Raw genomic sequence first — 25,550 nt, forward strand, 5'->3', positions numbered from 1 at the left:
TGACCGCACAGTGAAAATTTGGGAAGCTAAAGGATCTCTGGAGGAAGGAATCAACTGACATCTGCTTCCTGATAATCAAGACATGGCCCTGCATGCGGGTAATGTCAGCTGGCCTCCCACCCATCAAAATCAAGCCTGCAACTGTGGATTGGAGCCGAAAGTGGGTCACGGAAGTGATTTTTTTCAGGTCAAGATAGAGCTTCGAGGATCACAGGACAGCCACAGTGAGCTGCACCTTTCATAACTGTGACAGAAGATAATGAAAACCAATGTATGGATCTGTCCAAATTGATCCAGGAGTCTGTCCTCCGTTTTCAACATTCCTCTCCTACACCATGGATAAATGTCTATTCTGACACTGAATTTTCTTCACAGCTGCTGTTTCCTTGCACCAATTATTGCACATAAAAAACTGCGACTGCTGGAAAAAGCTTTTGAATCATCTGTTTAACAGCAGAGTGAGTCTGTCCCATATTTTCAGGTGTCTATTTGTGTGTATATTCGCTGTAACCAAGGACAAAATAACTACTGAATATACATTTGTATGTGTTCTTTAGCTGTTACTGCCGAATAATGAACCCTAAGTGGGACAAAAATGACATCTACAAAAATGGTAATTTTCACATTTTCCACATCAGAGTTCTTTTTTTGACCCGGGTTAACTCAGTAGACATGTTTATGGACACAAACATTCTGATCTTAGTGTTTTTGGTGTAAAAGTGGAGTGATACACTAATATGTAAACAGCATTTCTTAATTACCTTTAAGGTCATACTGGGAATAAGCAATAACCGGATTAGGACAAGTATTCTAACTGCTCGCATTATAAAGACATTTATACGTCTTTATCGCTGGAAAACATCTTATTGGAGTTTTCATGTTTAATAATTTGTGACACCCTCATATAGTAGTTACAAGCTGCTTGATGAAGCTTGTCCTGGGTTCACATTTTTGAAGTTTTGAAAAGAGGAGAAGTTGACGCTTTATAGTATTTGGTATATGGTTGCATAGTCCATTACACTTCTTTAGGCAGGGGTTTTAAAATAATGGCAGGAATGTCAGATGCATGATGTAGTGGACATAAAGTAAACATGAGTCATAATCAGACTCTGCTCTGTAACAAGAGCAATAATATAAATGGAATATTCAATTAGTAATTATGTCAACGTCGTAATTACTATAATAATATAATAATCAGCTTATTAGTGTCAATGAAAACATAGTCACTGTGTTAACCTGCTGACTGACAGGGTCGCTATAAAAATGTCTTATGGTCAAGCAATATTCCTACATGCTTCCAAGCAGTGACTACAGAAAAGACTGGAAGATCTGTCTGGGGTTTTCTAAGAAAAACTACTTCCCAGTGAACCCCGGCTTTTTATCTGCAAATTGTCTTATCGTTAAAACGCAGATAGTTGCAGTTCCATCCAGTTTCAAATGTGTTTCCCCAGCTTTTGTACCTCGGAGCAAGGTAAACACTGTTTTCCTCAGTATTCTCTGGTTGATGCACACACAGTTTTTGTACCTTTTTTATGTGTTTAAGTAGTGTTTACTTTTCCCGTGCTCTCCCGTCTGCTCACTCCCATCTGGCGTCTCGGAGGTGCGTCAGGAGCCCATATTCTCTCACCTCCTGGGTTTTGATTCTTCAAATATAAAGATTACCTGCTGAAGTTCTCAAAACTGAAGTACAGCCATGGCAGCAGGTGCTTTGAGGAAGATGTTTGCTGGATTCATATATCACGTAGATTGACGAGGAGCTGTTAAAAATCTAAATAATGTGAGTGAAATCATTCGCGTTGTTTTAATCAAGCACCTTGTAACTCCTAAATGTCATGTATGTATGATATTTGTATTTTGTGAAAGTATCTGTCCGTGAAATGTGTGTGTTTGTGTGTGTGTTTTAATCCAAATGATGCGATAAGTTCTGTCCGTGTACAGCGGCTGCTCACCTCTGCTGTCCTTGTGTCTCTAACAGCTGAGCGGCTCAAAACATCCGTCTTTCAACTTGAGTGTAAAAAAAAAAAAAGAAACTCTACTATTTATTTATTTTTTGTCATTGATTATTGATTATTGATTTTTGCTTCTTGCTGTTGTGTCTTCCTCATCATTCAGGAGCTCATTCCCATCCAATGCCTCTGGTATCAATGCATCATAGACATCACAGAAATTATGGGACGGGCTTCTCCATAATCAGAAGTGAATTATCCAGTGCCTGTCGTAAATACTAAATTGTAGGACTGTAGAAACGTGTTACAGTAAGTATCCCAGTGAGAACTTGCAAGTATTCTTAATTCATGATGAAAATTAATGATCCTTGATTGCGGTTATGTCTTATTTTGAAATTTGTAAATCTTGGCTTGTGTGTAAATACAGTTTTGTTCCTGCTGATTCTGTTTCAATGTAATCTGTTTTTTTTGAAATATCAGATGCAGTGTGAAAATAGATTTTAAAATAAACCGTTTTTACAAGCGTTACGACTTCTCTTCCTTTTCTTCATGTATTAATGGCTTCTGACCACATGGTGGTAGTAAGGTATTACAGCACGTGATGCGCTGCTGGCTAAATCATCATCTTGTATGTTGAGATTCTGGCAAAGTTTGTAATCGTTTCAATTGTGTTTCCAATGGAATTTTTTTTAGGATCCACATCAAAAACTCAGCCCATAGATGACAAAACATCTAATGAAGCAGCTTGATCATATGGAGATGGTAGAAACCCTTATTAATATTATAATTATGCAATAAATTGCTTTGTGATAAAAAACTAAATAAAAGTAATCGTTGCTCTACAATTATTATAGCAACTCTGTAGTTTCTGTGAAAGGAGGAAAAAGGACCCTTACTTAGACCACAATACATCACCACAATTTACATAAGCTATTGATCTCGGCATAGTTGTGTCCTTTGATCAACTCCGGAGCGCAAAGACAGTGAGAGGTGGAGAAAAAAAGAAGGGAGTTAGAAATCCCCCTGAAGATACAAGATAATGTGAACAGAGATGGAAGGATCAATATTTAATGTTCAGCGGCATTGAGAGCAGCAGAGTGTTAATTGGCCTCGCAGGAGTGGAGTATTGACTCAGGGCAGCATCACACCGCCTCATGTGCTCTGTGTTCAACTTCTCCTCTGTTGTACTTTATTGTGTTCTAATAAGTGTTTTGCAATGACATACCGCACTCCCACACTGCATCTTTCAACCAAATTAACTCGGCATAACTTATTTGTTCGCTCTCCTGGGTTTGACCAGGAAATTATTATTTCTCATTCTGAGCAGTTTGATGGATCCTCGCTGTAACTACGCCAATATGATTCATACATAAGGCACTAATGTGAGAGCCTCATATGCTAACTTTCCAATATTTCTTACTTAATGCAGTGGTTCCAAAGCTTAGGGTCAGGATGCCCACGAGTTGTCGCCACATTAATCCAAGGAAACTAAGAAAAGAAAAAACATTGCTACACAAAGTTATATTTATTTTTGTGTATCCTTCCGTGTCTCCTCCTTTTTGTCAATTATTGTAATGTTTTCGTTCCTGTTTTTGTTCCTTGTAAAGATTCTTCATTCTTTATCACTAATCTTGCCTTCCATCTTTACTGTTGGGGAAAATCAAGTGACGTCCACATTACCGGCACATATATAGTGTACAACCCTGATGATCAAGTTTCACCAGGAATCAATAATGACGTCTCAGATGACCGACAGCCTGGGCCGAGGGTTCCACTTTTGGTTTAATAGTAGCTCAATCTATGACAAGTTCGGAAAACATATCCTCTTCTAAACCAGTGAAGTGCAGGCCCGACCGAATGCTCTTGTTTCACATCTAACTGTCTGAATAATGGGATTTCTACAGCTGCTGTGTATGAGATTAAAATCAATGCAGGTTAATTTCTACTTAAAATGGCCTTGTGTGTGTGTTTGTGTGTGTGTGTGTGTGTGTGTGTGTGTTGTTTGGTTAAGATTAGGTTTTGGCTAAGGATAGGGTTAGGCAAATAGCAGTTGCAGTTGTGGTGATGATTTAATCTCCAGGAAATGAATGTTAGTCTATGTAGGGTCCCCAAATATAATTAATGGTCACAGAAACAATTTATGAGATAGGTGGGAGAGACAAATTTTGAGGAGTGTGTGAGTGTGCCTGGCTCGCTATTCTCACTATTTGTTGTAGGCATAATTATGTGCTGTATGTATCACAGCATCCTCTCAGTATTATTTTCCCTTTATCATTTTGTCATTAGTTAGTGCTGTTGAGAATCATTGTTTTTTTACCTGAGGATTAAATCATGAAATAAATATGAGCATAATCAGCGGCAAAGCTATTCTGTTGTCTAACAATCAGCAAGATATATTCGCCTCAACCTGCCAGGTGTGAAAAAAAGCACATCCTTCTTGCATTGTATGTATTTTACAATTACATGTAAACTAACCCGGGAAGAAATAATGGGGGAAGTTGTGGCTTAGTTAGAAAAAGAAACAAAGGAAGAGAGAAGAGATATGATGTGAGTGTGTGGGGTTAGGGGGGACAGGTTTAGGAAGCCAAATGGTAGTTAAAGCCTTTTTTCTGAGCAGCTATGTGGCTCAGGAGGAGCAAGGTCAATATTCATCACCCCTGCATCCGCAATTGTGCATCCTCCAGCTAAAAATACCAGCACGGCTGGTTTATGACCAGAACTGATGAGCTGTGATACTGCTATTTGCTCTTTGAACGTGTCTGCAGAGAACCACCTAGTACCCTCTCAGCGTGTCTCAGCTATGAAGCTAAACACACAGGGTAGAATAACAGTTTTTAACATGCCAGTGAAAGAAATTTAGCATGAAATTAGGAGGTTGTACTTGTTTATTTCATCCACTCAATAACTTTGACTTTATACGTCTTGGTAAAGGGAGAAATATGCAGAGTAGGAGATTAGCAAAAACTAGAGGACAGACCCAATTTCAGAGCCCATTGACTATCACCTTTTAACATATTTCCCTCTAGGGGCAAAGATCTTTATTTTGAGGCAGCTGATGTAGACAGGAAATTTGGGAAAAACGTCCATTTACAGTCCGACTTTGTTTGTTTCATCACAAAGGTTCAACGTGTTTTAGGTCCAGGCAAAATTTTTGCTAATCTCTATTGATAGCTGTCATATGAATGGAGATAGATGAAAAGCAGACAGTGCTCTGCCTCTTTTGCTCTTTGAATTTGGACTGTTTACCTGCGAGCAACCAAAGCCTGTGTTGGCAAATAGAGCTCAACGTACTGCAAATTAAGAAAACACATGCAAAGAGAAAAAACACTTGCAAATTAAAAAAAACAAATTCATCATTTCACGACACATGCGCTGAAATAGACAGCAGAAATGTTTCCAGGGGACCCTAAAAAGTGATTAACTTGGCTGTGGTTCAATGCTTTGTGAAACTCAATCCCAACTGAGGAGTAGCAGAATTAAATAACGTCACAAAGAATTGAACTACAGCCAGTTTCATCACTTTTTTGGGTCCCCTGTAAACATTGTTTTTTCTAGTTGCAGTGCTTTTTGTGTTTGCATGTGTTGCAGTGAACGTGTCACCAAATTGATAAAGTTGATTTCTTAATTTGCTGTGCATTTAGCTCTCTCTGCCACTGTAAAAGCATTGTCGCATGCAGCATCTGTTTATAGAGAGAAGGAAGGACCAAACACCAACAAGGGATGTTCGGTGCGGCTGGCACAGGGTGATTAAACTGATAGTAACAGCACCAGGGAGCAACTCAAGCGTGTGTGCTCTGGTATATACATTTACATTTGACAGAAGAAAGCTCTTTACGTTAAATCACCTGCAAGATCTCTCCATGTAAGTGCAGGTCAGTGTCAGTTGTGTGTTTAGTGGCTGAGTGTGAGTGACTATTAAACCCAGAGAGCTCTCCAGTTGAACCCTGTGCAGTGGAGAGTAAATTAGCAAATTAGAGATTCTAACTACCTGGGTCCTCAACAATGCATCAACATGACTTTTAGCCATGGCTGAGCTGAAAGAGCCAAGGGATATTTCATGAAATATATTATTTATTGTGACAAATGAGACCTGGTCTAATATTTGAACTAACTGATATCTGCTGGGAATTTCCTACAGTAAATGTTTTGTTAGTTGTGCATTCATAGAGATTTTTTATTCAAACTAGCATTGTTTCTCTCAGGAGGGCAGTACCAGCCCATTAAACAATGGGGCATGGTCCAACACCAGTCACTCTTAAATATTGATTGAGTTGCAATCAAATTTAATACAGACATTCACTGTTCCCAGAGGATGAACCCTATTGATGATCCCGTATCTTTTTTATCTTGTGCCACTTGCAGGTCATATTTTTCACTCATGCAATGAAACATATAAAATAATTTATGCGATGGACTGGTGCAACATTTTTTGCAGCTGTTCATGGTTTCCAGATGAAGAACCTTCATGTTTTTATTCTGTGAAAGGTGTCAACAACTCGCCTGGGTGGATTGCTGTGATATTCTGCACATATATTCCATTAAGGAAAACATGTACTAACTTTATTGATCCCTAGAGATCAAGAAGAGAAGGATCATATGGTTCGGTCGTCTCCTTAGCAAATCCAGTGACGGGATCCCTAAAGCTAAATCTGAGGTTGACTCAAGCTGGCAAAAGAAAGAGGGGCAGGCCATAGGCAACCTGATGATGGCTGAGAAGGAGGAGAAAGAGGAGATGGACTGTAACGTGTGGAAAAAGGTTATTGCAGCCAAATATCCCACAGCGTTCCATGTGGACAGGTAAGTGGGTCAAGTTGGTGATCCTTTAAATTTACATCTACATGGAAGAGGAGTTCTGAAGTTCTTGGAAACCAAAATTGGCCTTGTGGCGTGTTTTTATAAAAATATATGATGATTGTGCACGGAAAGCCTGGATCCATTGTTTGAATCCAGTTTGTGGAAATGTAAGTGAATTAAATGATGTTTGAAATCTGTCCACAGCTGAAATGCATTATAAATATTCAGTATATAATACAGCATCTTCTTTTCTTCTGTTATTTGTTTTGTGAGAATGAACATAATTTATACATCAAGGCAAAAGTAAAATATGTTGTTGGTAAAAGATTTGCACACTATGAATTCATATAAACACATTATGATGAATTTTAGGAATGTTTTTTTTAATATGGATACATGCAATTGCTACCAGGACTGTGAATTAATTGTGCTGCAGTTTATTCGTAAAAAAAACAAACTATATTCATTTATAATGCATGAGCAGTAATTGTGCTGTTTTAGCTGTATTGTGATTAATGGTTATGCATCTTAAATCTATAGTGTTGTTTTGTGTAGTACAATTGTAGAAATGGCTTTTCTGTCTGTACCTGTTGTTTGTGTGTGTGTGTGTGTGTGTGTCAGTCCATATCCATTATATTTGCCCCTGTATCTGCATGAACCCATCCCCCCCAAGCCACCGATGTGGACGTGGGGCGGAGGCACGATGTTTGCCCAAAGGTGCCGTAATGGTTTTTGCCACCATTCCACATATCCAGCCCAGGGTGTGTTGTGCGTGTGCATGACTGTGTGTCTGCGTGTGTGCATGTGTGTGTAAGACTGCTATATTTAGACATGTGGTCAGCCAGTAAACACACTGAGTAATACAGAGATGCGTCATTTTAATATCCTATGACTCCATTATCTAAACATAATTCTTACACCCACATTGATGCAGCCTATAGCAAAAGGGGAGTGGGCTCAATCTTTATCACGTGCAGGGCCGTTTGGGATATGTGGGATGTGGTGATGCGACATGAATTTACAAGTCACGTGGAAAGAGAGAATTGGAGAATTGTGATCTTTTGTATCCATTTATAGGGATACTTGAGTGCAAACACATATGCATTTTTAAACACAAAGAAACAAGCTTTCTATATGAGCTCTAATAAACACATTTGATATTCTTTAGGTCTCTTTTGGGGACACGCACACAAACGCATATTGTCCTTATACTGTGACTCTCCTTATCCCTTTACATTTGTCATGCTGTCATTCTATTCTCTGCCTGCGGAGGGTCTCCCTTTCACTTAATTAAATCAGATGCTTATCCTCATCTCTCAGAGAGAGAGAGAGAGAGAGAGAGAGAGAGGGAGAAAAAGATAGGGACGAAAGAGGGAGGGAATTATTAGTGTTTCTACACAAACGCTAGTCATAATATCAATAGAGTAATCACTCACTGGCGACTGAGACTACAGAAACAGTGTATATATCTATATATACACATGGCCTTTTGGTATTTTATAGAGAGACTGAGTTTAGCACATTACAGAAGCACTTACAAGACACAGATGAAGAAAAAAAAGAATATTAATAATCACAGCAGACTTTTAGAGGGCAAGTACATAAAACACTAGAGGTTACGTTTACCAGAATGCAAATCAGCGTTGTTCTTCATTTGGACTCTAAACCATACATTTCAAACCCACAGTCTGAAGCTGTGTCTAAATTCATGCATCGTTTATGGGCTGCATTTGAAGGCCGATAGCATCCCAGAGGCGCGACTGGGCCGTCCCATTTAGAAGGCTTCTCCAAATGTGTCCGACAAATTGTCCGTGGGTGGATCCTTCCGTGCCCCAACCTCTCCAAGGATTCATTACGCTTCATTGTCAAACGGCTTTTTAAAACAGGTAGCACAGGGTCGTCTGATGCTTGAGTATCACTCTTCAACTCAACCTAACAGCTGTCAATTCACATGTTAAAATAAAAATAATTAGCTAGGTGACATTGATAAGAGCGGGACGAGGTGGTGATACCCATGACAGAAAGCCTCTCTAGAAGACTTGTTTCGGTTCATCCTCCTCGATCTACTCACACAACGAAGAACGCAGCTCCTAAATTGAGACACAGCCTGTAAGACGGGCTTTCTGCTAAATAGTACATTACTCGCAAGATTTAATAAACCCCATGACATCATCAGGGGGCCCAACGGTTTGTTTTTGCCCCCCGGGGGACCTCCAAACAGGTTAATCCGGCCATGCAGGAGGGCGCTTAGGGGGTGTTTCATGCCAATGCCTCACACTGGACTGAACTGAATCACACTGAAATGAACTGAATCACACTGAAATGAACTCATGTGAATAGGGGTATTGATGGGAGAGGAAACGCGTGAAACACACACACACACACAAACACACACACACAAAACTTTACATGATGAAATGTATTCCATTTTATCTTGATGATTGTATCATTGTCGCCACTTCCATGCCGGTAAATGTGAGCGTAAATGAAATGAACAGAAGTCAGCTGAAGTGAATTTACACAGACAGAAAGAGATGGGGGGATGAGATGGGCAGGAAGAGTGAGAGAGAGAGACACACACACAAACACACACACACACACACACACACAAACAAACACACACCCATAGAGGAGGAGAAAGATAAATGACATCACATCTCTCTCTCTCTCTCTCTCTCTCTCTCTCTCTCTCTCTGGCACCTTTCTCGTCGGGGAGGCTCAAACACACTTTCCCCTCCTCTTCCTCCTCCTCCTTCTTTTTCGCAGATCGTATAAAGCCGCTGGACTGCACAGGGGGAGAACAACCGGAGGAGAAGCATTGTTTTCCTTTTTTTTTTGACAGGATGAACAACAGTTTCTTAAACATGGCGTCGATAGGCGACTTCGACCCGCTCAACGCGTCTATCCCTGCCACCAAAGTTGAAATCACGGTGTCCTGCAGGTAGGCGACCGTGTCTCTCTTTCACCTGCGTGTGTATCGTAATGTTCAGACCGGGTTAACTGGAAATACACCGAGCCGTAAACGCAGCTGGAAGTTCCGCCTGTTCACTTCCAACTCCGTCCAAGTTTCTATTTACAGACTAAACTGTCACGTTATCGCTACTTATTCTAAAATACGCAGAGATACCGTCAAATACTGTCGTGCTGTCAAAAGTATTTATTAATGGCAACATGTACGCGTTACTTTTTCAGGAAAGAATGCACTTCTGTGGATATTTTGTCAATGCTGTTACAACCAAAACGTCAACACAAACTTGGTTACGAGTACCAAAGCTGCATTAGCTACACGGATAAGGAGATTTCCGTAGAAAGCAAAATACATTCATATAGTATGATATAATGTAAATAAATGCACAGCTGGTTATGTGATCATGAGCATTGTATGGAATATAGCACAGCGGGATAAGGCTATTACCTAGTTGTTCAATGTTAGAGATTTAACGAGCTAAGTAGACATTTTCAAGCTGTGTTGCTCTGGCATAGACTGTTTATAAACATTGAAGACATGACAGCTGCAGAATCCAAGCCAAAAGTGTCTCCATCGCCCCCTGGTGGATGTCTGCAATATAGGTCATAAACCTATTCTCCTCCATCGCTCCCTGGTGGGTGGCTACAGTATAGGTCTTTAACCCTGTATCCTCCATGTTAGTGAATGGGTTGAGATCTTCAACTGTAAAATAAAGATGGACGACTTGACAGCTACCCAAAATTGGAACCAAAAGAGATTCAAAAAGTGTCTTGATTGCCCCCTGGTGGCTGGCTGCAGTATAAATCTTAAATCATAAGTTGCCAAATCGCTGTAATTCCTGGTAGATCTTAATGCAGTGATTTATATATAACTGCTAATTTGTATTGTCAATTTGGTTTTGATTTGTTATTTGATGCTATTAGAATTGGGTGAAATGTTATGATTGACAGCTGACACTGGCCTGCAATAACAGTGGGGTTTCACTCCCCTGATTCTGCACAGACTTTGGCTCCGAAAGATGTCATCACAGCAAGATGACAGCATTCATACGCTGGAAAATTTGTCCTTAGTAGTGGGAGCAAGTTAAGATGTGTCACCCATCATTATGTGCCATTGCAGTGCGCGACTGATGATGCTGTTGTTGTCGTTGTTGGTGTCCCCCCCCCTGTCAAAAGAGGCTATATTTTTGCATGAATGCATATAAAATGAGTCTTGTGTACCAAGGAGTTGTGTTGTGTTAGGGTGCATCTGTCTGTGTGCAAGTGTCATGATGTGATAGAATCAGACAGGGAAAGGCTGGGGACCAGGCTGGAGTGTATTTAACCCCCTTTGAAGGGGGTCTTCCCCTCTCATTCAGCGGGGGATTTTGTTGTCTGTGTATAAGCAGGGGAGAGAAATGTAGAGAATGTGGTATTTTTCCTGCCACACTGGTGACCCACAGGCTGTATTCTTCCCAGGTTAAGCCACATGTTTTGAGAAGATAATCTTATAAATGTGTTGCCTCCATCAAATGAAAGAGGTTATATTTTACACAAGCTCTCTGTGACGTCTTTTACCACAACTGTTGCCTTTAATACACCTGTTAATGTTCAGAATGGACAACACTCAAAACCATTTGAAAATAATGTTTTGTCTCATAAACTCTTGGTGTTGTGTCACAACCCTGAGGCAGCGCTTTCACAGTAAAATAGGTCACGGTGTTTGTGGTTAGTAGTGATATCATCAACAGTGTTATATTTCTACAGGCTTTAAAAACTTGCTCCAATAAACTGAGGTTTGTTGACACTCAGTATGAAGAGTATGTATGCTCCTTTGTGTACATGAACTTCTATTTGAATCGTGCAGTGTGTGTGTGTGTGTGCGTGTATATCTGATGATATGAATATTGATTATGCCTGCAGTTATTCAAATGTTGAACAGAAAAATCCGTTAAAAGTTTCCTGAATCTAGAATATCTTTCCCGGGTGTTGCCATGCTGTCAGTGCAGTGTTGTGTTGGTCTGTTTTGATGAAAACATGAACATAAATTCACATACATAAACATTCAACATAAATCTATCTATCCTTTTAATCTCCTTTACTGTGATTCTATTGGCAAACTAGGTCCTATCACAGAAGTCAGCTAAGTGATTGTTTTAAAGTTTAACACAGGAAACAGTGCATGTTGGCACTGCTTTTATTTGGCCTGATTGTGACGCAGTTCAAAGATAAACTTTATGTCTTAATGGGATGTAGATGCCTTTTCCTGCTTGACTCTCTCAGATATTGCAGTTGCTGTGTTTCTAGTAGATTACAGCTTCATCTCCTTAGTAACATAGTGCTCATGTCATTTTCCAGTTGAATATATGCACATGCTCAGGAAAGTTTGCTAATGTCTGAGTCACCCAGCTCCTCAGACTCCCCCAGTGGCCGACTGTGTTTTGGGGTTTTTTGTCCTCCCACCTTCAACTTGAGGGAGAGCGCCAATGTCAAGGTTACGGGTAGGTATGTGTTTGTGTACATATACTGTTCGCATTTGGGAATTTTAGCATATAGGTTGTGTGTATTTTTATATATGCAGTATGTGTAAGTGGTAGGGCTGCTCGATTATGGGAAAAATAATAATCACGATTAATTTGGACAATATCAAAATCACGATTATTCAAACTTATTATGTGCCCTTATTCTGAAGTCTATGCTTTAATATTTAAATGACTGGAGCGTGCGCAATAAAGTGTATCACTTCCGGTTCAGGTAAACACCGATGACGGCTGCCTGTCTTATTCCTTGGTGAAACCAGGATATCGGTGCCCGGTTATTCTACATGCTGTGCTACTGCTCGAACTTTTTCTACCCTTTTTGTCGATCAAATGGGGGGGTTAGGGTTAGGGGGGCTCCACTCGCACTGTTTTTTTCAACACTAGTCACCATACACCAGTGTTGTGCAAGTTCAAACCTCTCATGAATTAGTTCAAAGTTCAGTTCACACAAGTAAATATGAATAGTTCACGTTCATAGTTCACCATTTAAATTCTGAACTAGTTCATAGTTCAGTTCATTTCATAGTTTAAGGTGCAAAGTGAGCCATTTTTTTAAGAGGCCAAAGCTGTTGTGTTGCAGGTAGGGCCTGCCCCTTTAAGGAAAGTTTGTATTTTGTGACGTAGTGCACCAGGGTATTGTGGGAAGAGACGTTAAAAGTGTGTTTATAACGAGAAGTGACGGACCACCTAGAGGTGATGCGAGTGTTGCTCCTGCTGTATATCCGAGGAATAAAGGGGCGCATTCCAAGTAAAGACACATCTCCTCCTCCTTCTTCACGGAGCGGTCCGGACGGCTGGTTACCGGCCAGACAGCGAGCCAAGATAACCCGTGAGCCGAGCTCCAGACTACGGCTCGGAGCAGAGACACTGGCCAGAGAAGAAAACCCTTGGAATACGTTGCTTGTTTGGTGTGCATGTGTGTGTGCGATGAATCATGGGTAACGTAGTGCTAAGTCGAGTTACTCGGTTCAGGTTAGGCTACATCGCGGACATTTCACGGGCACTGAGCAACAACATGGTGAAAGCATTCGATTTAGACAGCGTCTCTCCTCAGGAGATGGAAAACATTCCGTAACGTTTTAGCTAGACCTCAGATAATATTGTAACGGACTGGTAGTTAGGTTTATGTTCTGTTTGACTGCTATGTGTTTGTTATGACTTATGTTCAGCTAACTACGCCATGTCAATAAGTATTGGGATTTCCAGAGGGTCAGTGAACCAGTCAGGGTGGGGCAAGTGACAGTTCTAGACCAATGGCTGGAGAGTTACCTGGCATGACAGGCTCTCATTGGCTGATGAGTTGGCCTGTCAAGGGTGAATGAGGAAGTGGAGTGAAGAACACAGTAGTGGATGATAGGATTGTCGGAGTTACAACAAGAAGTGTGTTGTGTTCGCTGGACTTTAATAAAGTTACACATAAAGAGAGAAGTTTCCTGTCGTCTATAAGCGAGGACACTGAAATATGAACGTGTTCACCGTTCAAATTCATTATTTGTCATTGAGGTGCGTTCAGTTCACCGTTCTCACAAAAGTGAACGTGTTCAATGAACGCGTTCATTTGCGTTCGTTCATGCACAACACTGCCATACACACAACTCACTTCCTTCACTTTATGGCTGCTTGAGAGTGAGGGCCAGTCAGCAGGGCCGCTGAATGCTTTGGGGAAGGACTGAATTGCGTCTCTTTTGAAAAAAATGCAGAATAATCGTTTCAACTCGATTATAGTAGTTTGGAGATCGTTTGACCCAATAATCAAAATCACGATTAAATTTCGATTAATAGAGCAGCCCTAGTAAGTGGACACAAGTGCTGTGCTCAATATCACCATGGTTACTACTTTTTTAGGTTTCCCCTCTGTGTGTGTGTGTGTGTGTGTGTGTGTGTGTGTGTGTGTGTAGGGGGGTGTTAAAGTGCAAAAATTACCTGAGTAGACAATGGCCTGAGAGTGAGCAATGTTGTGCGTTGTGGCTACAATGATTGTTGCTGTCATTCCCAATTGATCGAGGATGACAGAGAGAGGGAGCTCAGATACAAATCCATCTTCACAGGTCAGGTAGTGGAGTCCAATTGAAATTAGTGTAAAAATATGCAGTTTTGAGTTAATTTGGCTTATTTCCAATGCAAATCAGTGTTCTTGAAACACTTAGAGTGTGTGCCTGGGTTTTAAGATGTTTCCACCTGTTAGGGGAAAAACTGTAACAGGCAATTTGCGAACAAGTGAATCATCTCTTGTTTTCCTTTAATTTTGATATTCATACTTATTAATTATTTTTAAGACACTTATGTTGATTGAGAGCAAAGAAGGCAAGAAAAGAGAAAGTTCGAGAGCTTTTGAGCATGCACTCTCAGTCCGCATAGCTCCTCCTGTGTAATTGTTGTGAAGAACATGGTGATAAAATCGTTTTTGAAAGATCCTGTGAGCCCGCATCTGCAGCTTATTGAGACAATGCCCTGATGCTAGGAAGTAAGAGCTGGGCTCGGACTCAGCAGTTAGCTGGAGACATTTTACTGATTGATGGGGGAGCCTGCGGAATCAGCTTGGATCGATAACGGTACTCAGCTCTGCCCACTGCGTTGTACAAAGGCACACATGCACCAAAGTATGTTCACACCTACTGCATGCTGCTGGCGCTACATATATGAATGAGTGTACACATAAGCCATTCCTCACCAGAACTCAGTCACAGAAGGATGAATTACTCCCTGATGCTCCTTAGCGTCACCACCTACATGTTGGAGCAAGGAGACTCTGTGGTGAATGGCCCAAAGTCCAAATATTCCATTATGGCCATTGATCGGGCCAGCACACGGGCTATTACCTGTTATTTCACACATACACAAAAACACATACACATACACACACACACACACACTAGCGGCATTCGTCTCCACCCTCATTTCAAAAGTTTACCCCTAGAGAGGAGACACTATGTGAGCTACGCAAGGCATGGGATTGGCTTGTTTACTGCACCAACCGCAGGAGATGCTGATCAGAGTGTGTCCAGCATTAAATCATACCAGTCTAATCAATTAATCAATTAGTTGTTGCAGCCTTGGTACCAGCATCTTAACGGAGACATATGATGCTTTTTCAATTTTTCCCTGTCCTCTAGTGTGTTATTTATAATGTTATCTGCAAAGTTACAGAAAACACTGCTCATTAAATGCCTCGTCTGTTGTACAGCTGTTGCATCCACATCATTGTAATGTCATGTGACATCATTATGCCCCACATTCCCATCATTAAGATTAAGATTAAGATGCATTTATTTATCCCAAACACATGCATAGACATGCACATGCACACTCATGCAGGTAGGGAAATTTAACCTCTGCTTTTGACCCATCTGGTGCAGGACACACAGAGCAGTGAGCGACCATGTAAGGTGCCCGGGGAGCAGATGTTGGGGAAGTAAGGTGCCTTGCTCAGGGGCACTAGACAGGGTAGGGAGAATCCTCTTGGATTTTTGGACAGATCAATCCAGGTTCGTCTTTTGTTGTCTCTCCGTGGAGATGAACCAGAGATGAACCAGAGACCTTTTCTGCCCATAGTCCAAGTTTCTGCCACTAGACCACCGCCTCTCCATGCATGTCTAACATCTAATCTGGCACGCCCCTTAACAAAGCCAGGTAAAGCAAGGGCAGAGTTAAAGCCGAGCAAATACGCTTGCAGCAGATGACCAATCATAACAGAGTAAATTGGCTTTTATTGAGAGGGGGGCCTTAAAGAGACAGGAGCTAAAATAAAAAAAGTGTTTCAGACAGAGTTCACCAACCTTCAGGTACAGAGAGTATGAGGAGAGTTATGTGTTTTCTGAACATTGGAGCATATAAAGGAATAACCCAATGTAAACTTAGGAACCTCAATGTGAGCATAATATATCTTCTTTAAAGCTGGCATCAGCTTGATAGAAAAGTCAGAAATAACACATGCACACACAAAACCAGCCTGCCTGGGAGAGATAAGGACGGGACGGGCTTCTGAGTAGGACCTAAGTAGAATTTTTTTTTCTTCAGAATTTATGTCATTGTCAGCAAACATCGGGACTATTGACAGCAATAATTCCCACACTCCCTCTTGTGTCTACCCTCTCTGTGCTGCAGAGCCATGACGAGAATAGAAACAGAAGTCTCGATCTAGTTTTCCCTGTTGCCACAACATGTGCCGGCTTCGTCATGCATCTAACATCGTGCGTTGCAAATATTTCCTGACTGACTTCAGCAAAGGCTGGTTTTGAAATATGAAAGGAAGCTAAATTTGAAAACAAGGTCATATTTGTTCAGGCTTGAAGGCTGGGACACGCGACTGCCCTGATCCTAATAGGTTCACTAAAAAATATGTCATCACATCAGCTTCAAACCACAAGTGGTCCTGTATTTGTTCTTGTCTTATCAAGTATTTTTTGGCAATTACATTTTTTCCTTAAAATTGATTATTGATATTTGTGGATGTGTTGTGAGCACATTGCATGAAGTGGATTTAATCTACAGTTTAGCTGAGGACAAAGTCTAAAGTCAGTGATTGGAGGCTTCCCCACACAGCCTGGCATCAAAATCAGCTGGCTGTTGGCAGACTAGGTCATATTATGCTTGTCATGATTTTAAAGAGATCCACTGTATTCTGTCTCCTAGTGGAAAACCTGGCCTTTGTCTAATTTTGAATGGGCTCACTTGGCAGCGTGATAGTCTGTGTTGGCAGGCGCATACTGACAGTGTGAAGCTGGCAAACTCCCATTGAGTTCAAATTGTGGTGTGCTTGTAACCTCTTGTTCTACTCACTTCCTTTCTCTAAGTGCTGGTGTTGAGCCCAGCAGTACTACATGCACGCAGATGAAACCGTGGACACCACGTTGTCATTTGCATTATAAAGCCTCCTACCAGTTCTATTAGTTCTTCAAAAATCCATATTTTATGTCAGCCATTTGGATGAAGACCTGACTTAGCCCAGCTAGTTTCAAAACTGCTCATGAAATAAGTTTTAAACTTGGATGCTGAATGTGATTAATTATGTATTAGGACAGAAAAGCAGCAGTGATCTATGACTGGACAACAAGCATTATGGTCAAATTGTGATACACAGTGCTGTGGGTTGTTTTGGCCTCTGCCACCCCTTTAGCCATTCTGTCACTTGTCTGGTCTGATTTACTAATGTAGAGCACTAACAGCAGCACAGTCAATCATTTAAGAACATCTTGTTTTTCATTTAGTCATCCTTGGTATCTTGTGGTATTTTCTAGATTTATTCATTTGCTAAAGGAATTTGTTCTGATGACAATCTCAATGCTCTTTAAGCACAGTTATCGGTCTAAAAAACAATGGAATTGCCTTAAGCCAATGCTCAGTGTAGGTTCAATGGACTACTTTTGATACGAGGTTGCTGAAAAACAATATATTTATAATTTATTTTACTGTAAATCTTTCACCATAACTCCAAATTATACACAGGCATGTGTTCCTTAAATAGTGGAAAAGTTAAGTAAATTAAATTAAGTTGGCTTGTTTCTTTATTGTTGCACAAAACAATATAAACTGATTTTAATCAATCAGCTTTTTGATTGATTTTGGTGAGGACAAGATGTAGGATAGAGTTGATGGACTAATGAGCCCTCATTTTAGCCCTCCCCAAACATATTGATATTCAAGATACTATGAATTGCATCCTCCACTAGAGCAGGGTCCTGTACATGCAATCACTGGAACACACCCTAAAAATAACTGCTACTACCAGATGTGAGACTTCATATGAAAACATTTGGTGAATTTGGTGGAATCTCAGCCAGAGGAGCAATTAGTGGCGGGACACTGCAGGTTATTGGGCCACTGCCATGAAAGGATACTAAGTAAGCTTATTAGAATGCATCGTTGACTCCACGAGACACTCTAGATTACATCCAGTGGACTTCACACCATTGATTTTTACCAATTCACATTTAAATCTTGTTATCTATTAATCCTGCCATTTCTCTCATTAAAACAGTGACAGCAGATCTTTCATCACATAACCTCATATTTTTGCTCCAATGAACCACTTACCCTGCAACACTGTCCTTTAAAATTACAAGTCATGACCAAGCTGCTATCTATTTTGAGGTTGCTCACTCTTTTCCAGGGAGTGATTGTGTTGACCTTTTGGTCCCGTGGAGCTAACATAATGGTCCTCTTATTGAAGACACCGCTGACAACCGTCACTTTGAAGGGAAGACGGGGTCGCCTGCTGCGCGCTGGTTCAATGCCAGCCAAAAGCACAAAAGGGATGTGTTCGCGTGTGAGCAGTGACACGACGGCTAATAACTTTTCCTGTGTGTTTACACATGGTTGTGAACAGCATGGGGTGCAAATGATTTTGGATGACAACACAGTGGTGCTGGCAATCAGGGAGACAAAGCTATATTGAAAGAAAAACCCTTTCTTAGCTTGGATTGATGCCTTTGTCTTGTCCGTCGTACACTATCTCAGTTCATGAGTGTGTTAGTACCTTTAGTGTTGGAGGTCCTGTTCTGTAATCAGCTTTGGGCTTCTTCTAGTCAGGTCAGTAAAGATTAATGCGTGGGAGAAAATTACTATTGACCTCCTTCATTCTGTTGTTCATTCGCTGCAGGTGTTTTTTCTACATAGATTCCAGACAGTATGTGCACTGTGAGTCTCTGTGGGTTTAATTGCACACTAGACACACTTTGAGAGCACACACACACACAAACCACACACTGATACAATGCCTACACTCCATACATCAAGTTTTATAGCTGCAGGGAGAAAATAGATTGATAAAGATCTTATGAAGAGGGAGAGCGTGTCATTGGCAAAGGTCAAGGGCTATGTGTCAACTAACATACACACACAACACAACAGTGAGTTGTGTACTACCACATTCAGATGTAGTAAGTAGTGGGGTAATAGGTTACGCCATTGGCCATACTCTCAAGGTTGGACAGCTGTGGAGTTATTTTAAAATGCAGGTGATAAAACATGGACTCAAGGACACACAGATACACACAAATGCCTTTCACATCAGCAACTTAACCTGAGCAGAGTAAGTGTGATAGTTGCAAATAATAAACTGTAACATTACTGTATTTGTTGAAGGACAGTCACAGAGGTTGGGAGCTAGAAGTGTAGTTGTGTATTTGTGTTGTATGTGTGGTATTTCTGCATAGCTTTGTCTGTCAGAAGAATTTGTTTAGAAGACAATCTGAATTGTGTAGCTTCTGTATGATAGTCCCATAATTTGATGGAAAAGTAACAGCGACACACACACAGACACACACAAAACGAGTTTGTAAAAACAACTGAATTTGTAACTTAACAATGTGTGGAGAGCCGAAGGAGATGGTGGGACGCGCTCGGTAGACTTGATTCGGTTGGCAGTCCGCTGTCTGCATGGCTCCCTTGGTGTCTGCCCTGGGCTTGGTGGCGCTATGGCCGTGCTGTGTGCACTCTGTCACGGACAGCTCCACTGTCCCGGGTCCATGCCCCTGCAAAAATTAACATTTTAGGCTCTCTATATCCAGTCTTGAGTAAAACAGACAAGAAGAAACGCTCACAAGCGATGAATGGCAGTTGTGTAGGCTACAGCGTAGGTTCTGGGTCGTGATATAAAACAGTATATCAAGTATAAAGTATAAAATCTGGCTCCACTTGCAAGGTGCTGAAAATGAGGTCAGAAGTAGTGATACCATCAACACCATTTATGAATAATTAACTAATATTTAATTATATCTGCTAATGGTAATCACGGCATGTACATTTTGAGGATTAATTATTTCTATTAGTGGAAATCTTCTCATTAGATCACAGATCTTTGCCAAGCAGGTACATACATAAGTGATATCTGGTTAAAAATATAAGTTATGTTGTTATCAAATACATAAAAAAGTGTAGGAGACATCAGATAACTGCATAGCATTTAAAAACACTTTCTTAAAATTATCAATGGAATGTTTATTTCATTGTCAAAATACACCTACATGTATTAAAATGTTCAAACAAGAAAGCCTTTAAAAGAACATCTACTTCAGAGATACGATTTCATGTATCTTTCTTTACATACTTTAATAAATTTATTTAGACGTATTGGATTTGAAGTGTGAAAAATGAACTCATCAGAGCGGGTGGTTCTTGAGAGTTATTTCCGGTGCCTGTTTGACCTCTCTGGGTCAAACAGGCGTTAAAAGCTATGCTCAATGGACCATCGCTGAACGTGCCGGAGCCCCAGCAGCAAATTAAATCATCAATAGGTGCATAGATGTACAACAGAAAGCCCTGGAGAACAATTCAAGTGAAGGACTGCATGAGGGCTGACACACACAGACTAATACAGTACATAATCCTCACGGCATGCGCACAAATGCATTTAAAGCCATCACTTAAGCATTCACTTACACTCGCAGGTAGTTGTGCCGCTGCACCTCGCATCAGACAGTCAGCTGATGACATTTCAGATTGTCATTTCAAAACAGATTTAGACTGTTTGACAGGCAAGATTACTTGACATGCAGTTAATCACCCCAACAGCTGTATTTTCAGCCAGGGATGCTGCCTCCCTCCCTCCTTGTCTCCCTCCGTCTCTCATTTAAAAGCCCCTAGCCTCACAAGCATGCCTCTAACATGAGCAAACGTACTCTCGACATCCTGTTGATAACGTCGTCCAAAGGCCTTAGCGCACTCATAATGCAGGAAAAAGAAAGATATGGAGGTTAACACTGTTTGAAGGGAGTCAGAGAGGGAGAGAAATACAAATACCCCCTGTCTTCAAGCCTCTCTCCCTCCCTCCATCTCTCCCTCATCCTCTTGCCCTGTTGTCGCCCACGGTAGCTCTGAGTAGCCTCATCACAACAGTTATACAAACATGCATGAGTGCTTACACACTCGCGCTGTCTCTCAGTCTGTAACAGTTATTCACAGAGACAGGCATGGGCAGACACAATCGCGAACCAACCATACGCACAGACACACTTTCACAACTTGAGAAACATCTGAGCATGTCCGATTTTTCTCATGTTCAGTACGTAAAACTGCAAAGACTTGGCTTTTGTGAGTACTGAGCAGTTGCAGGCAGGGGGTGTGTGTGTGTGTGTGTGTGTGTGTGTGTGTGTGTGTGTGTGTGTGTGTGTGTGTGTGTGTGTGTGTGTGTGTGTGTGTGTGTGTGTGTGTGTGTGTGTGTGTGTGTGTGTGTGTGTGTGTGTGTGTGTGTGTGTGTGTGTGTGTGTGTGTGTGTGTGTGTGTGTGTGTGTGTGTCTGTGTGTGTGTGTGTGTGTGTGTGTGTGTGTGTGTGTGTGTGTGTGTGTGTATGTGTGTGTGTGCCATCTCTGTGTCTTGGTATGTATGTGTCTGTGTGTGTGTTGTTGCAACAAACTAGGCAAGGTTGACTAGACTGCACTAAAAGCAGTGACAAAGGCAATTAAGGTAAAATGCCACTGGCACAGATGTTTGGCTGTGTGTTGCCCATGACTGATGTGTATTTTGTTGCACATGTCTGTGTATAAATGGATAGTGGCATGGCATATTTTATCTTGTGTGTGTGTGTGTACTGAGATGTTCTCTTGGCTCTTCCAGCCCTTGTCAAGAAGAATTAGGGCAGCCCTCTTAGAGAAGCACAGAGCGAATACAAGCTGCTGATGCTCCCCTTCAGTATGTGTAAGTGTGTGTGAGAGACTGGGGTTGTGTGTGTGTGTGTGTGTGTGTGTGTATGTGTGGGAGCATGAGCTTTTCATCATGCTCTGTTGCAAATTAACAATACTGAATAGATCAGAAAAATTGAAGAGGAAAAGATGTGAAGAGATAAAAAAACACATGCACAAGGAGAAGCAGGCACCTGTAACATTGTGCTCAGTAACCTGTTGAGATCATCTGAGCTACACACACACACAGAAAATTCACTTTCTGGCCATATTTCATTATCCGCAAACTACTGTCTTTCTGCCGATTTATTGGACTGATATCTGGTATTTTAATGTCATTAGCAACAGCATATGACTAAGCTCATGACGCCGGCAAATTAAAAATGCCTGCTGACAAATCTGCAGATATTCATATTTGTTAATAGTTTTGTTTTTCGATTACTTTTTGGCATTTTTTTCGTTTTATTTCAACATTGTGAGAGGGCATTTTTTTAAGATTTGCCTCGATTTCTCAAAGAAATAAGAATAATGTGTGAATGGTGATATAAAGAATCCAGACATAGTTAGGTGGTTGATATCATGTGTATGTGTAATTTCATGTCAAATCTGGATATAGTGGAATTAAATCAGTTTTTCATTTGGTAGGTTTTTTTCAGCTGCTGTGTGTTTATGGATTTCTTGCAAGCAAGAATCCATCTTGCCAGGCTTTAAGGTATCTAAGGTATCCACTCGAAGCCATTTCTTCATTGAACGAAGAGCAAGGAGCATTACTTAAGGCTTTTCTCAATGGAATTTGTTTTGTCTCAATCTCCTTTTGCCTGGGATCAAACATAATGATGTATAGATGGTTCATCCAATCACCTGCTTACTGTACTTAAGAAACTGACCTTTCCCCAATCAGTTTCCAAGTTAACTTACCCCAGATGGTTGTGTGTAAACCATCTGGCTCCTCAGGTTAGCAACTCTCACCTTCATATTAAGGTTTATCTGCATACTCATACTTTACTCCTACTTTCTGTTGAAACTAAAAACCCATTGATCAGAGTAAATTATGGAAGGAATTGCTTGAGAGAATTGTCTCTTAGGGAATCTGTTGTCATTCACAGATCTTGAATCTTTAATCTTTAATTTCTGATTAGTCTCTTTGTTTTTCCATCCAGTATTATTGTTCGCATATGTATGAAGTTTATTAGATCTGGAATACTGGACCATATACTATATTGCCTGGGCAGTTTTTATTCACTTGTTTGTGTTCATGTGTGACATGGTGGACAACAGGGTTCGCTGAACTGGAAAATCATTGGAGCATGCACAGGGTGCTCCATGTGGTTTTGTGTCTCTCTATATGTGTGTAACTGTATCTAGTTCATTGAGATGGTTCAGTCTTCAGAGACCCTATTCAGGTCACGGTCAAAGAGAAAGAGTCATACAGAGAGAGGGAGAAAGAGAGAGAGAGTGAGGAATGGAGGAAGAAGGAAGTACAACAGAGGGCACAATTGGATCTAATGCTCTGTTACTAGTGAGAAAACCCCCTTTCTCCTCTAATAGGAGGACAGAACAATAGAAAGGAAATAAGGCTTGGCTGATAATCAAGGTATTTGAAAGAGCACACCAGAACCAGGGAGGTTTGAGGAAACAGATTCAAAGAATTGTCATGAGAAGATGCAACACTGCATGCACTGAGCTCAGCAGCAGCAAATCCTAAGGGGAGTTTTGTGCGACGGGGATGGGACGTCTGAGGTGAGGCCAATTAAGTATTTGTTTTGGGACAAGTTGCTGGTACTAATGCATCTAGTGGAGCTCAATATTGCATTAAATAAACTCTAAGAAAACTCCATCATTACTTAAAGCCCTGCACACAAAATCATATGAATGAAATATAATAAATACATTAAAGATATCAAATATACATGTACTAATTCATGTGCTTGAAAATGGCCCTTTATTAATAGTTGCCAATTCTGATTCATCAAACTGTAAGCATAAAAAAATAAAAAAATATTTTAAATTTTTTTTCAAGTGAATGCAATCCACTTCCGTAGAAACTAGCTTAACCTCTTTGGCAAAAACAAAAGATAAGAAATTATGCTTACAGCAGCAGCAGCAGCATAACCACACTTGTACAGCTATAATTCTTAATCTAGAAAAGCACACACAACTCTGCACCTCGGTGTAATGTGGCTTTTAAACTCCCTCTTCTTTTTCACACTCTCCCTCTCAACTTTTCTCTCTTTCTCTGCGCCCATGGTTAAACCTGGACTCCCAATACAGCCTGCATTGACAGAAATAGAACAGCAACACACGCGCACACACACCCAAAGTTTGGGACTGATAATTAGGCAGCCTGCCTCTCTATATGTGCAACTCTCTTTTACTCAACACTTGTTTTTTTCTCCTCTCCCTTCTTCTCCTCTCCTATCCTCCAGTGGGCTTCAACCCTGATTTGTTTCAGTGGCGAAAGGGGAGGGTTCCTTGAGATGGGAGGGTTTGCTGTCGTGTTGTCAAGGTAGCATGCAGCGGCATGGTCTCGAGAGCCAGTCCAAAAATCATTGTGGAAATATTCATTAATTTGAACAGAGAGAAATGAAACAAGAGGAGGGTAAAGGGAAGAGACAAGAAACAGGACATGAAAAAGAAGCAACTGAGGAGTGAAGAAGGGAAAAGTGGGATGGAAGAGGAGAGGATAGGCGACATAGAGAACGAAAAAGAGGAAAGAAGTGAAAAGGTGAGCGTTTAAAAAACAACACAACAGCAATGGTGGCATGCTTTTTGAGTCGGCTTGAAAAACAGCACACGCATGTGCAGCAACTGTCAGTCAAGTCCTTCAAGTAGCCTCAATTGGATGTCAGCAGTTGCCATGGTAACTGTCCCTATACTGCTATTATCGTTTGGCTCCACTTATTGACATAGAGGTGTGTCTCCAGTCCGTGTGTGTTTGTGTTAAAGAAAGAGAGACAACCCCCCTCTGACCTCTTTTGACCTATGAACATTTCACATCATTAGAGAATTGCTTAATCAGATGAAGATACTGCCTCACCATCTGTCTGCCTTTCTGTACATTTCTTCATGGACCTCCTCCCTCTATCTTTTGTCCCAATGTTTCACCTTTTTATTCCTTCTTTCTCCAGTATGTGAATGTGTGTGTGTAAACATGTGTGTTTTCTGCCCATCTGGTATCTGATTTCACTTCCTGTAGCTGTGAGTGACAGCTGTGAGAGGTGATGCGTCAGAGGTAGGGCCAGGATGGCAGGGGATTGAACTGGTATATGTGGGTCGACCTTAGGGATGAGGAAGCCTAGCTTGACAGCAGTCTGAGATCAGCGCTGTCATATCTGCCTCATGACTTTGTGTATTGTGGTGAGCATGGGTCTGTGTGTCTGTATGTGGAGATCCGGGGCTAAGGATCCAGCATCTTTGTGAGCTTGGATTCATATCACTTCCTATTGGAATTATGGAACGATATCAGCAACTGAATAATGTCTTGACATTTATTCAGAACTGCAAATTGCTTCTGTATTGATTTCTGATGTTGATGGTGTGGCTTCTAACACACCTCATCTGCTCATATCTGGAACTGTCAGTGTTCACAGAAAAGTGATAACCAGCCTCATGATATTAATCATCCAGGATCACCAATGTTTGCAGGGGGTCATTTATTTTGGGTCAAATTCATAAAAGATTTGAGGGATTTTAATTCAAATTTAGGA

The 25,550-nt window shown here is 41.0% G+C and overlaps 2 protein-coding genes across 6 annotated transcripts in view; both read left to right on the forward strand.

The window, feature by feature from the left end:
* The window catches only part of LOC133948655 (kinesin-like protein KIF21A), a 33,137-nt gene extending 30,667 nt beyond the window's left edge, over positions 1 to 2,470 (forward strand). For all 5 annotated transcript variants that reach the window (XM_062382562.1, XM_062382564.1, XM_062382560.1 and 2 more), the window contains one exon: positions 1 to 2,470. In XM_062382562.1, coding sequence (XP_062238546.1) covers positions 1 to 58 — 58 coding nt within the window. In that variant the 3' untranslated portion in view covers positions 59 to 2,470.
* Positions 2,471 to 9,493: 7,023 nt separating this feature from the next.
* LOC133948944 (copine-8) overlaps positions 9,494 to 25,550 on the forward strand; it is a 73,215-nt gene continuing 57,158 nt past the window's right edge. The window contains exon 1 of the mRNA XM_062383040.1: positions 9,494 to 9,681. Coding sequence (XP_062239024.1) covers positions 9,584 to 9,681 — 98 coding nt within the window. The 5' untranslated portion in view covers positions 9,494 to 9,583. The remainder of the gene's footprint in view (positions 9,682 to 25,550) is intronic.

This window comes from Platichthys flesus, chromosome 23 (genome assembly GCF_949316205.1).
Source record: "Platichthys flesus chromosome 23, fPlaFle2.1, whole genome shotgun sequence".
Taxonomy (NCBI): domain Eukaryota; kingdom Metazoa; phylum Chordata; class Actinopteri; order Pleuronectiformes; family Pleuronectidae; genus Platichthys; species Platichthys flesus.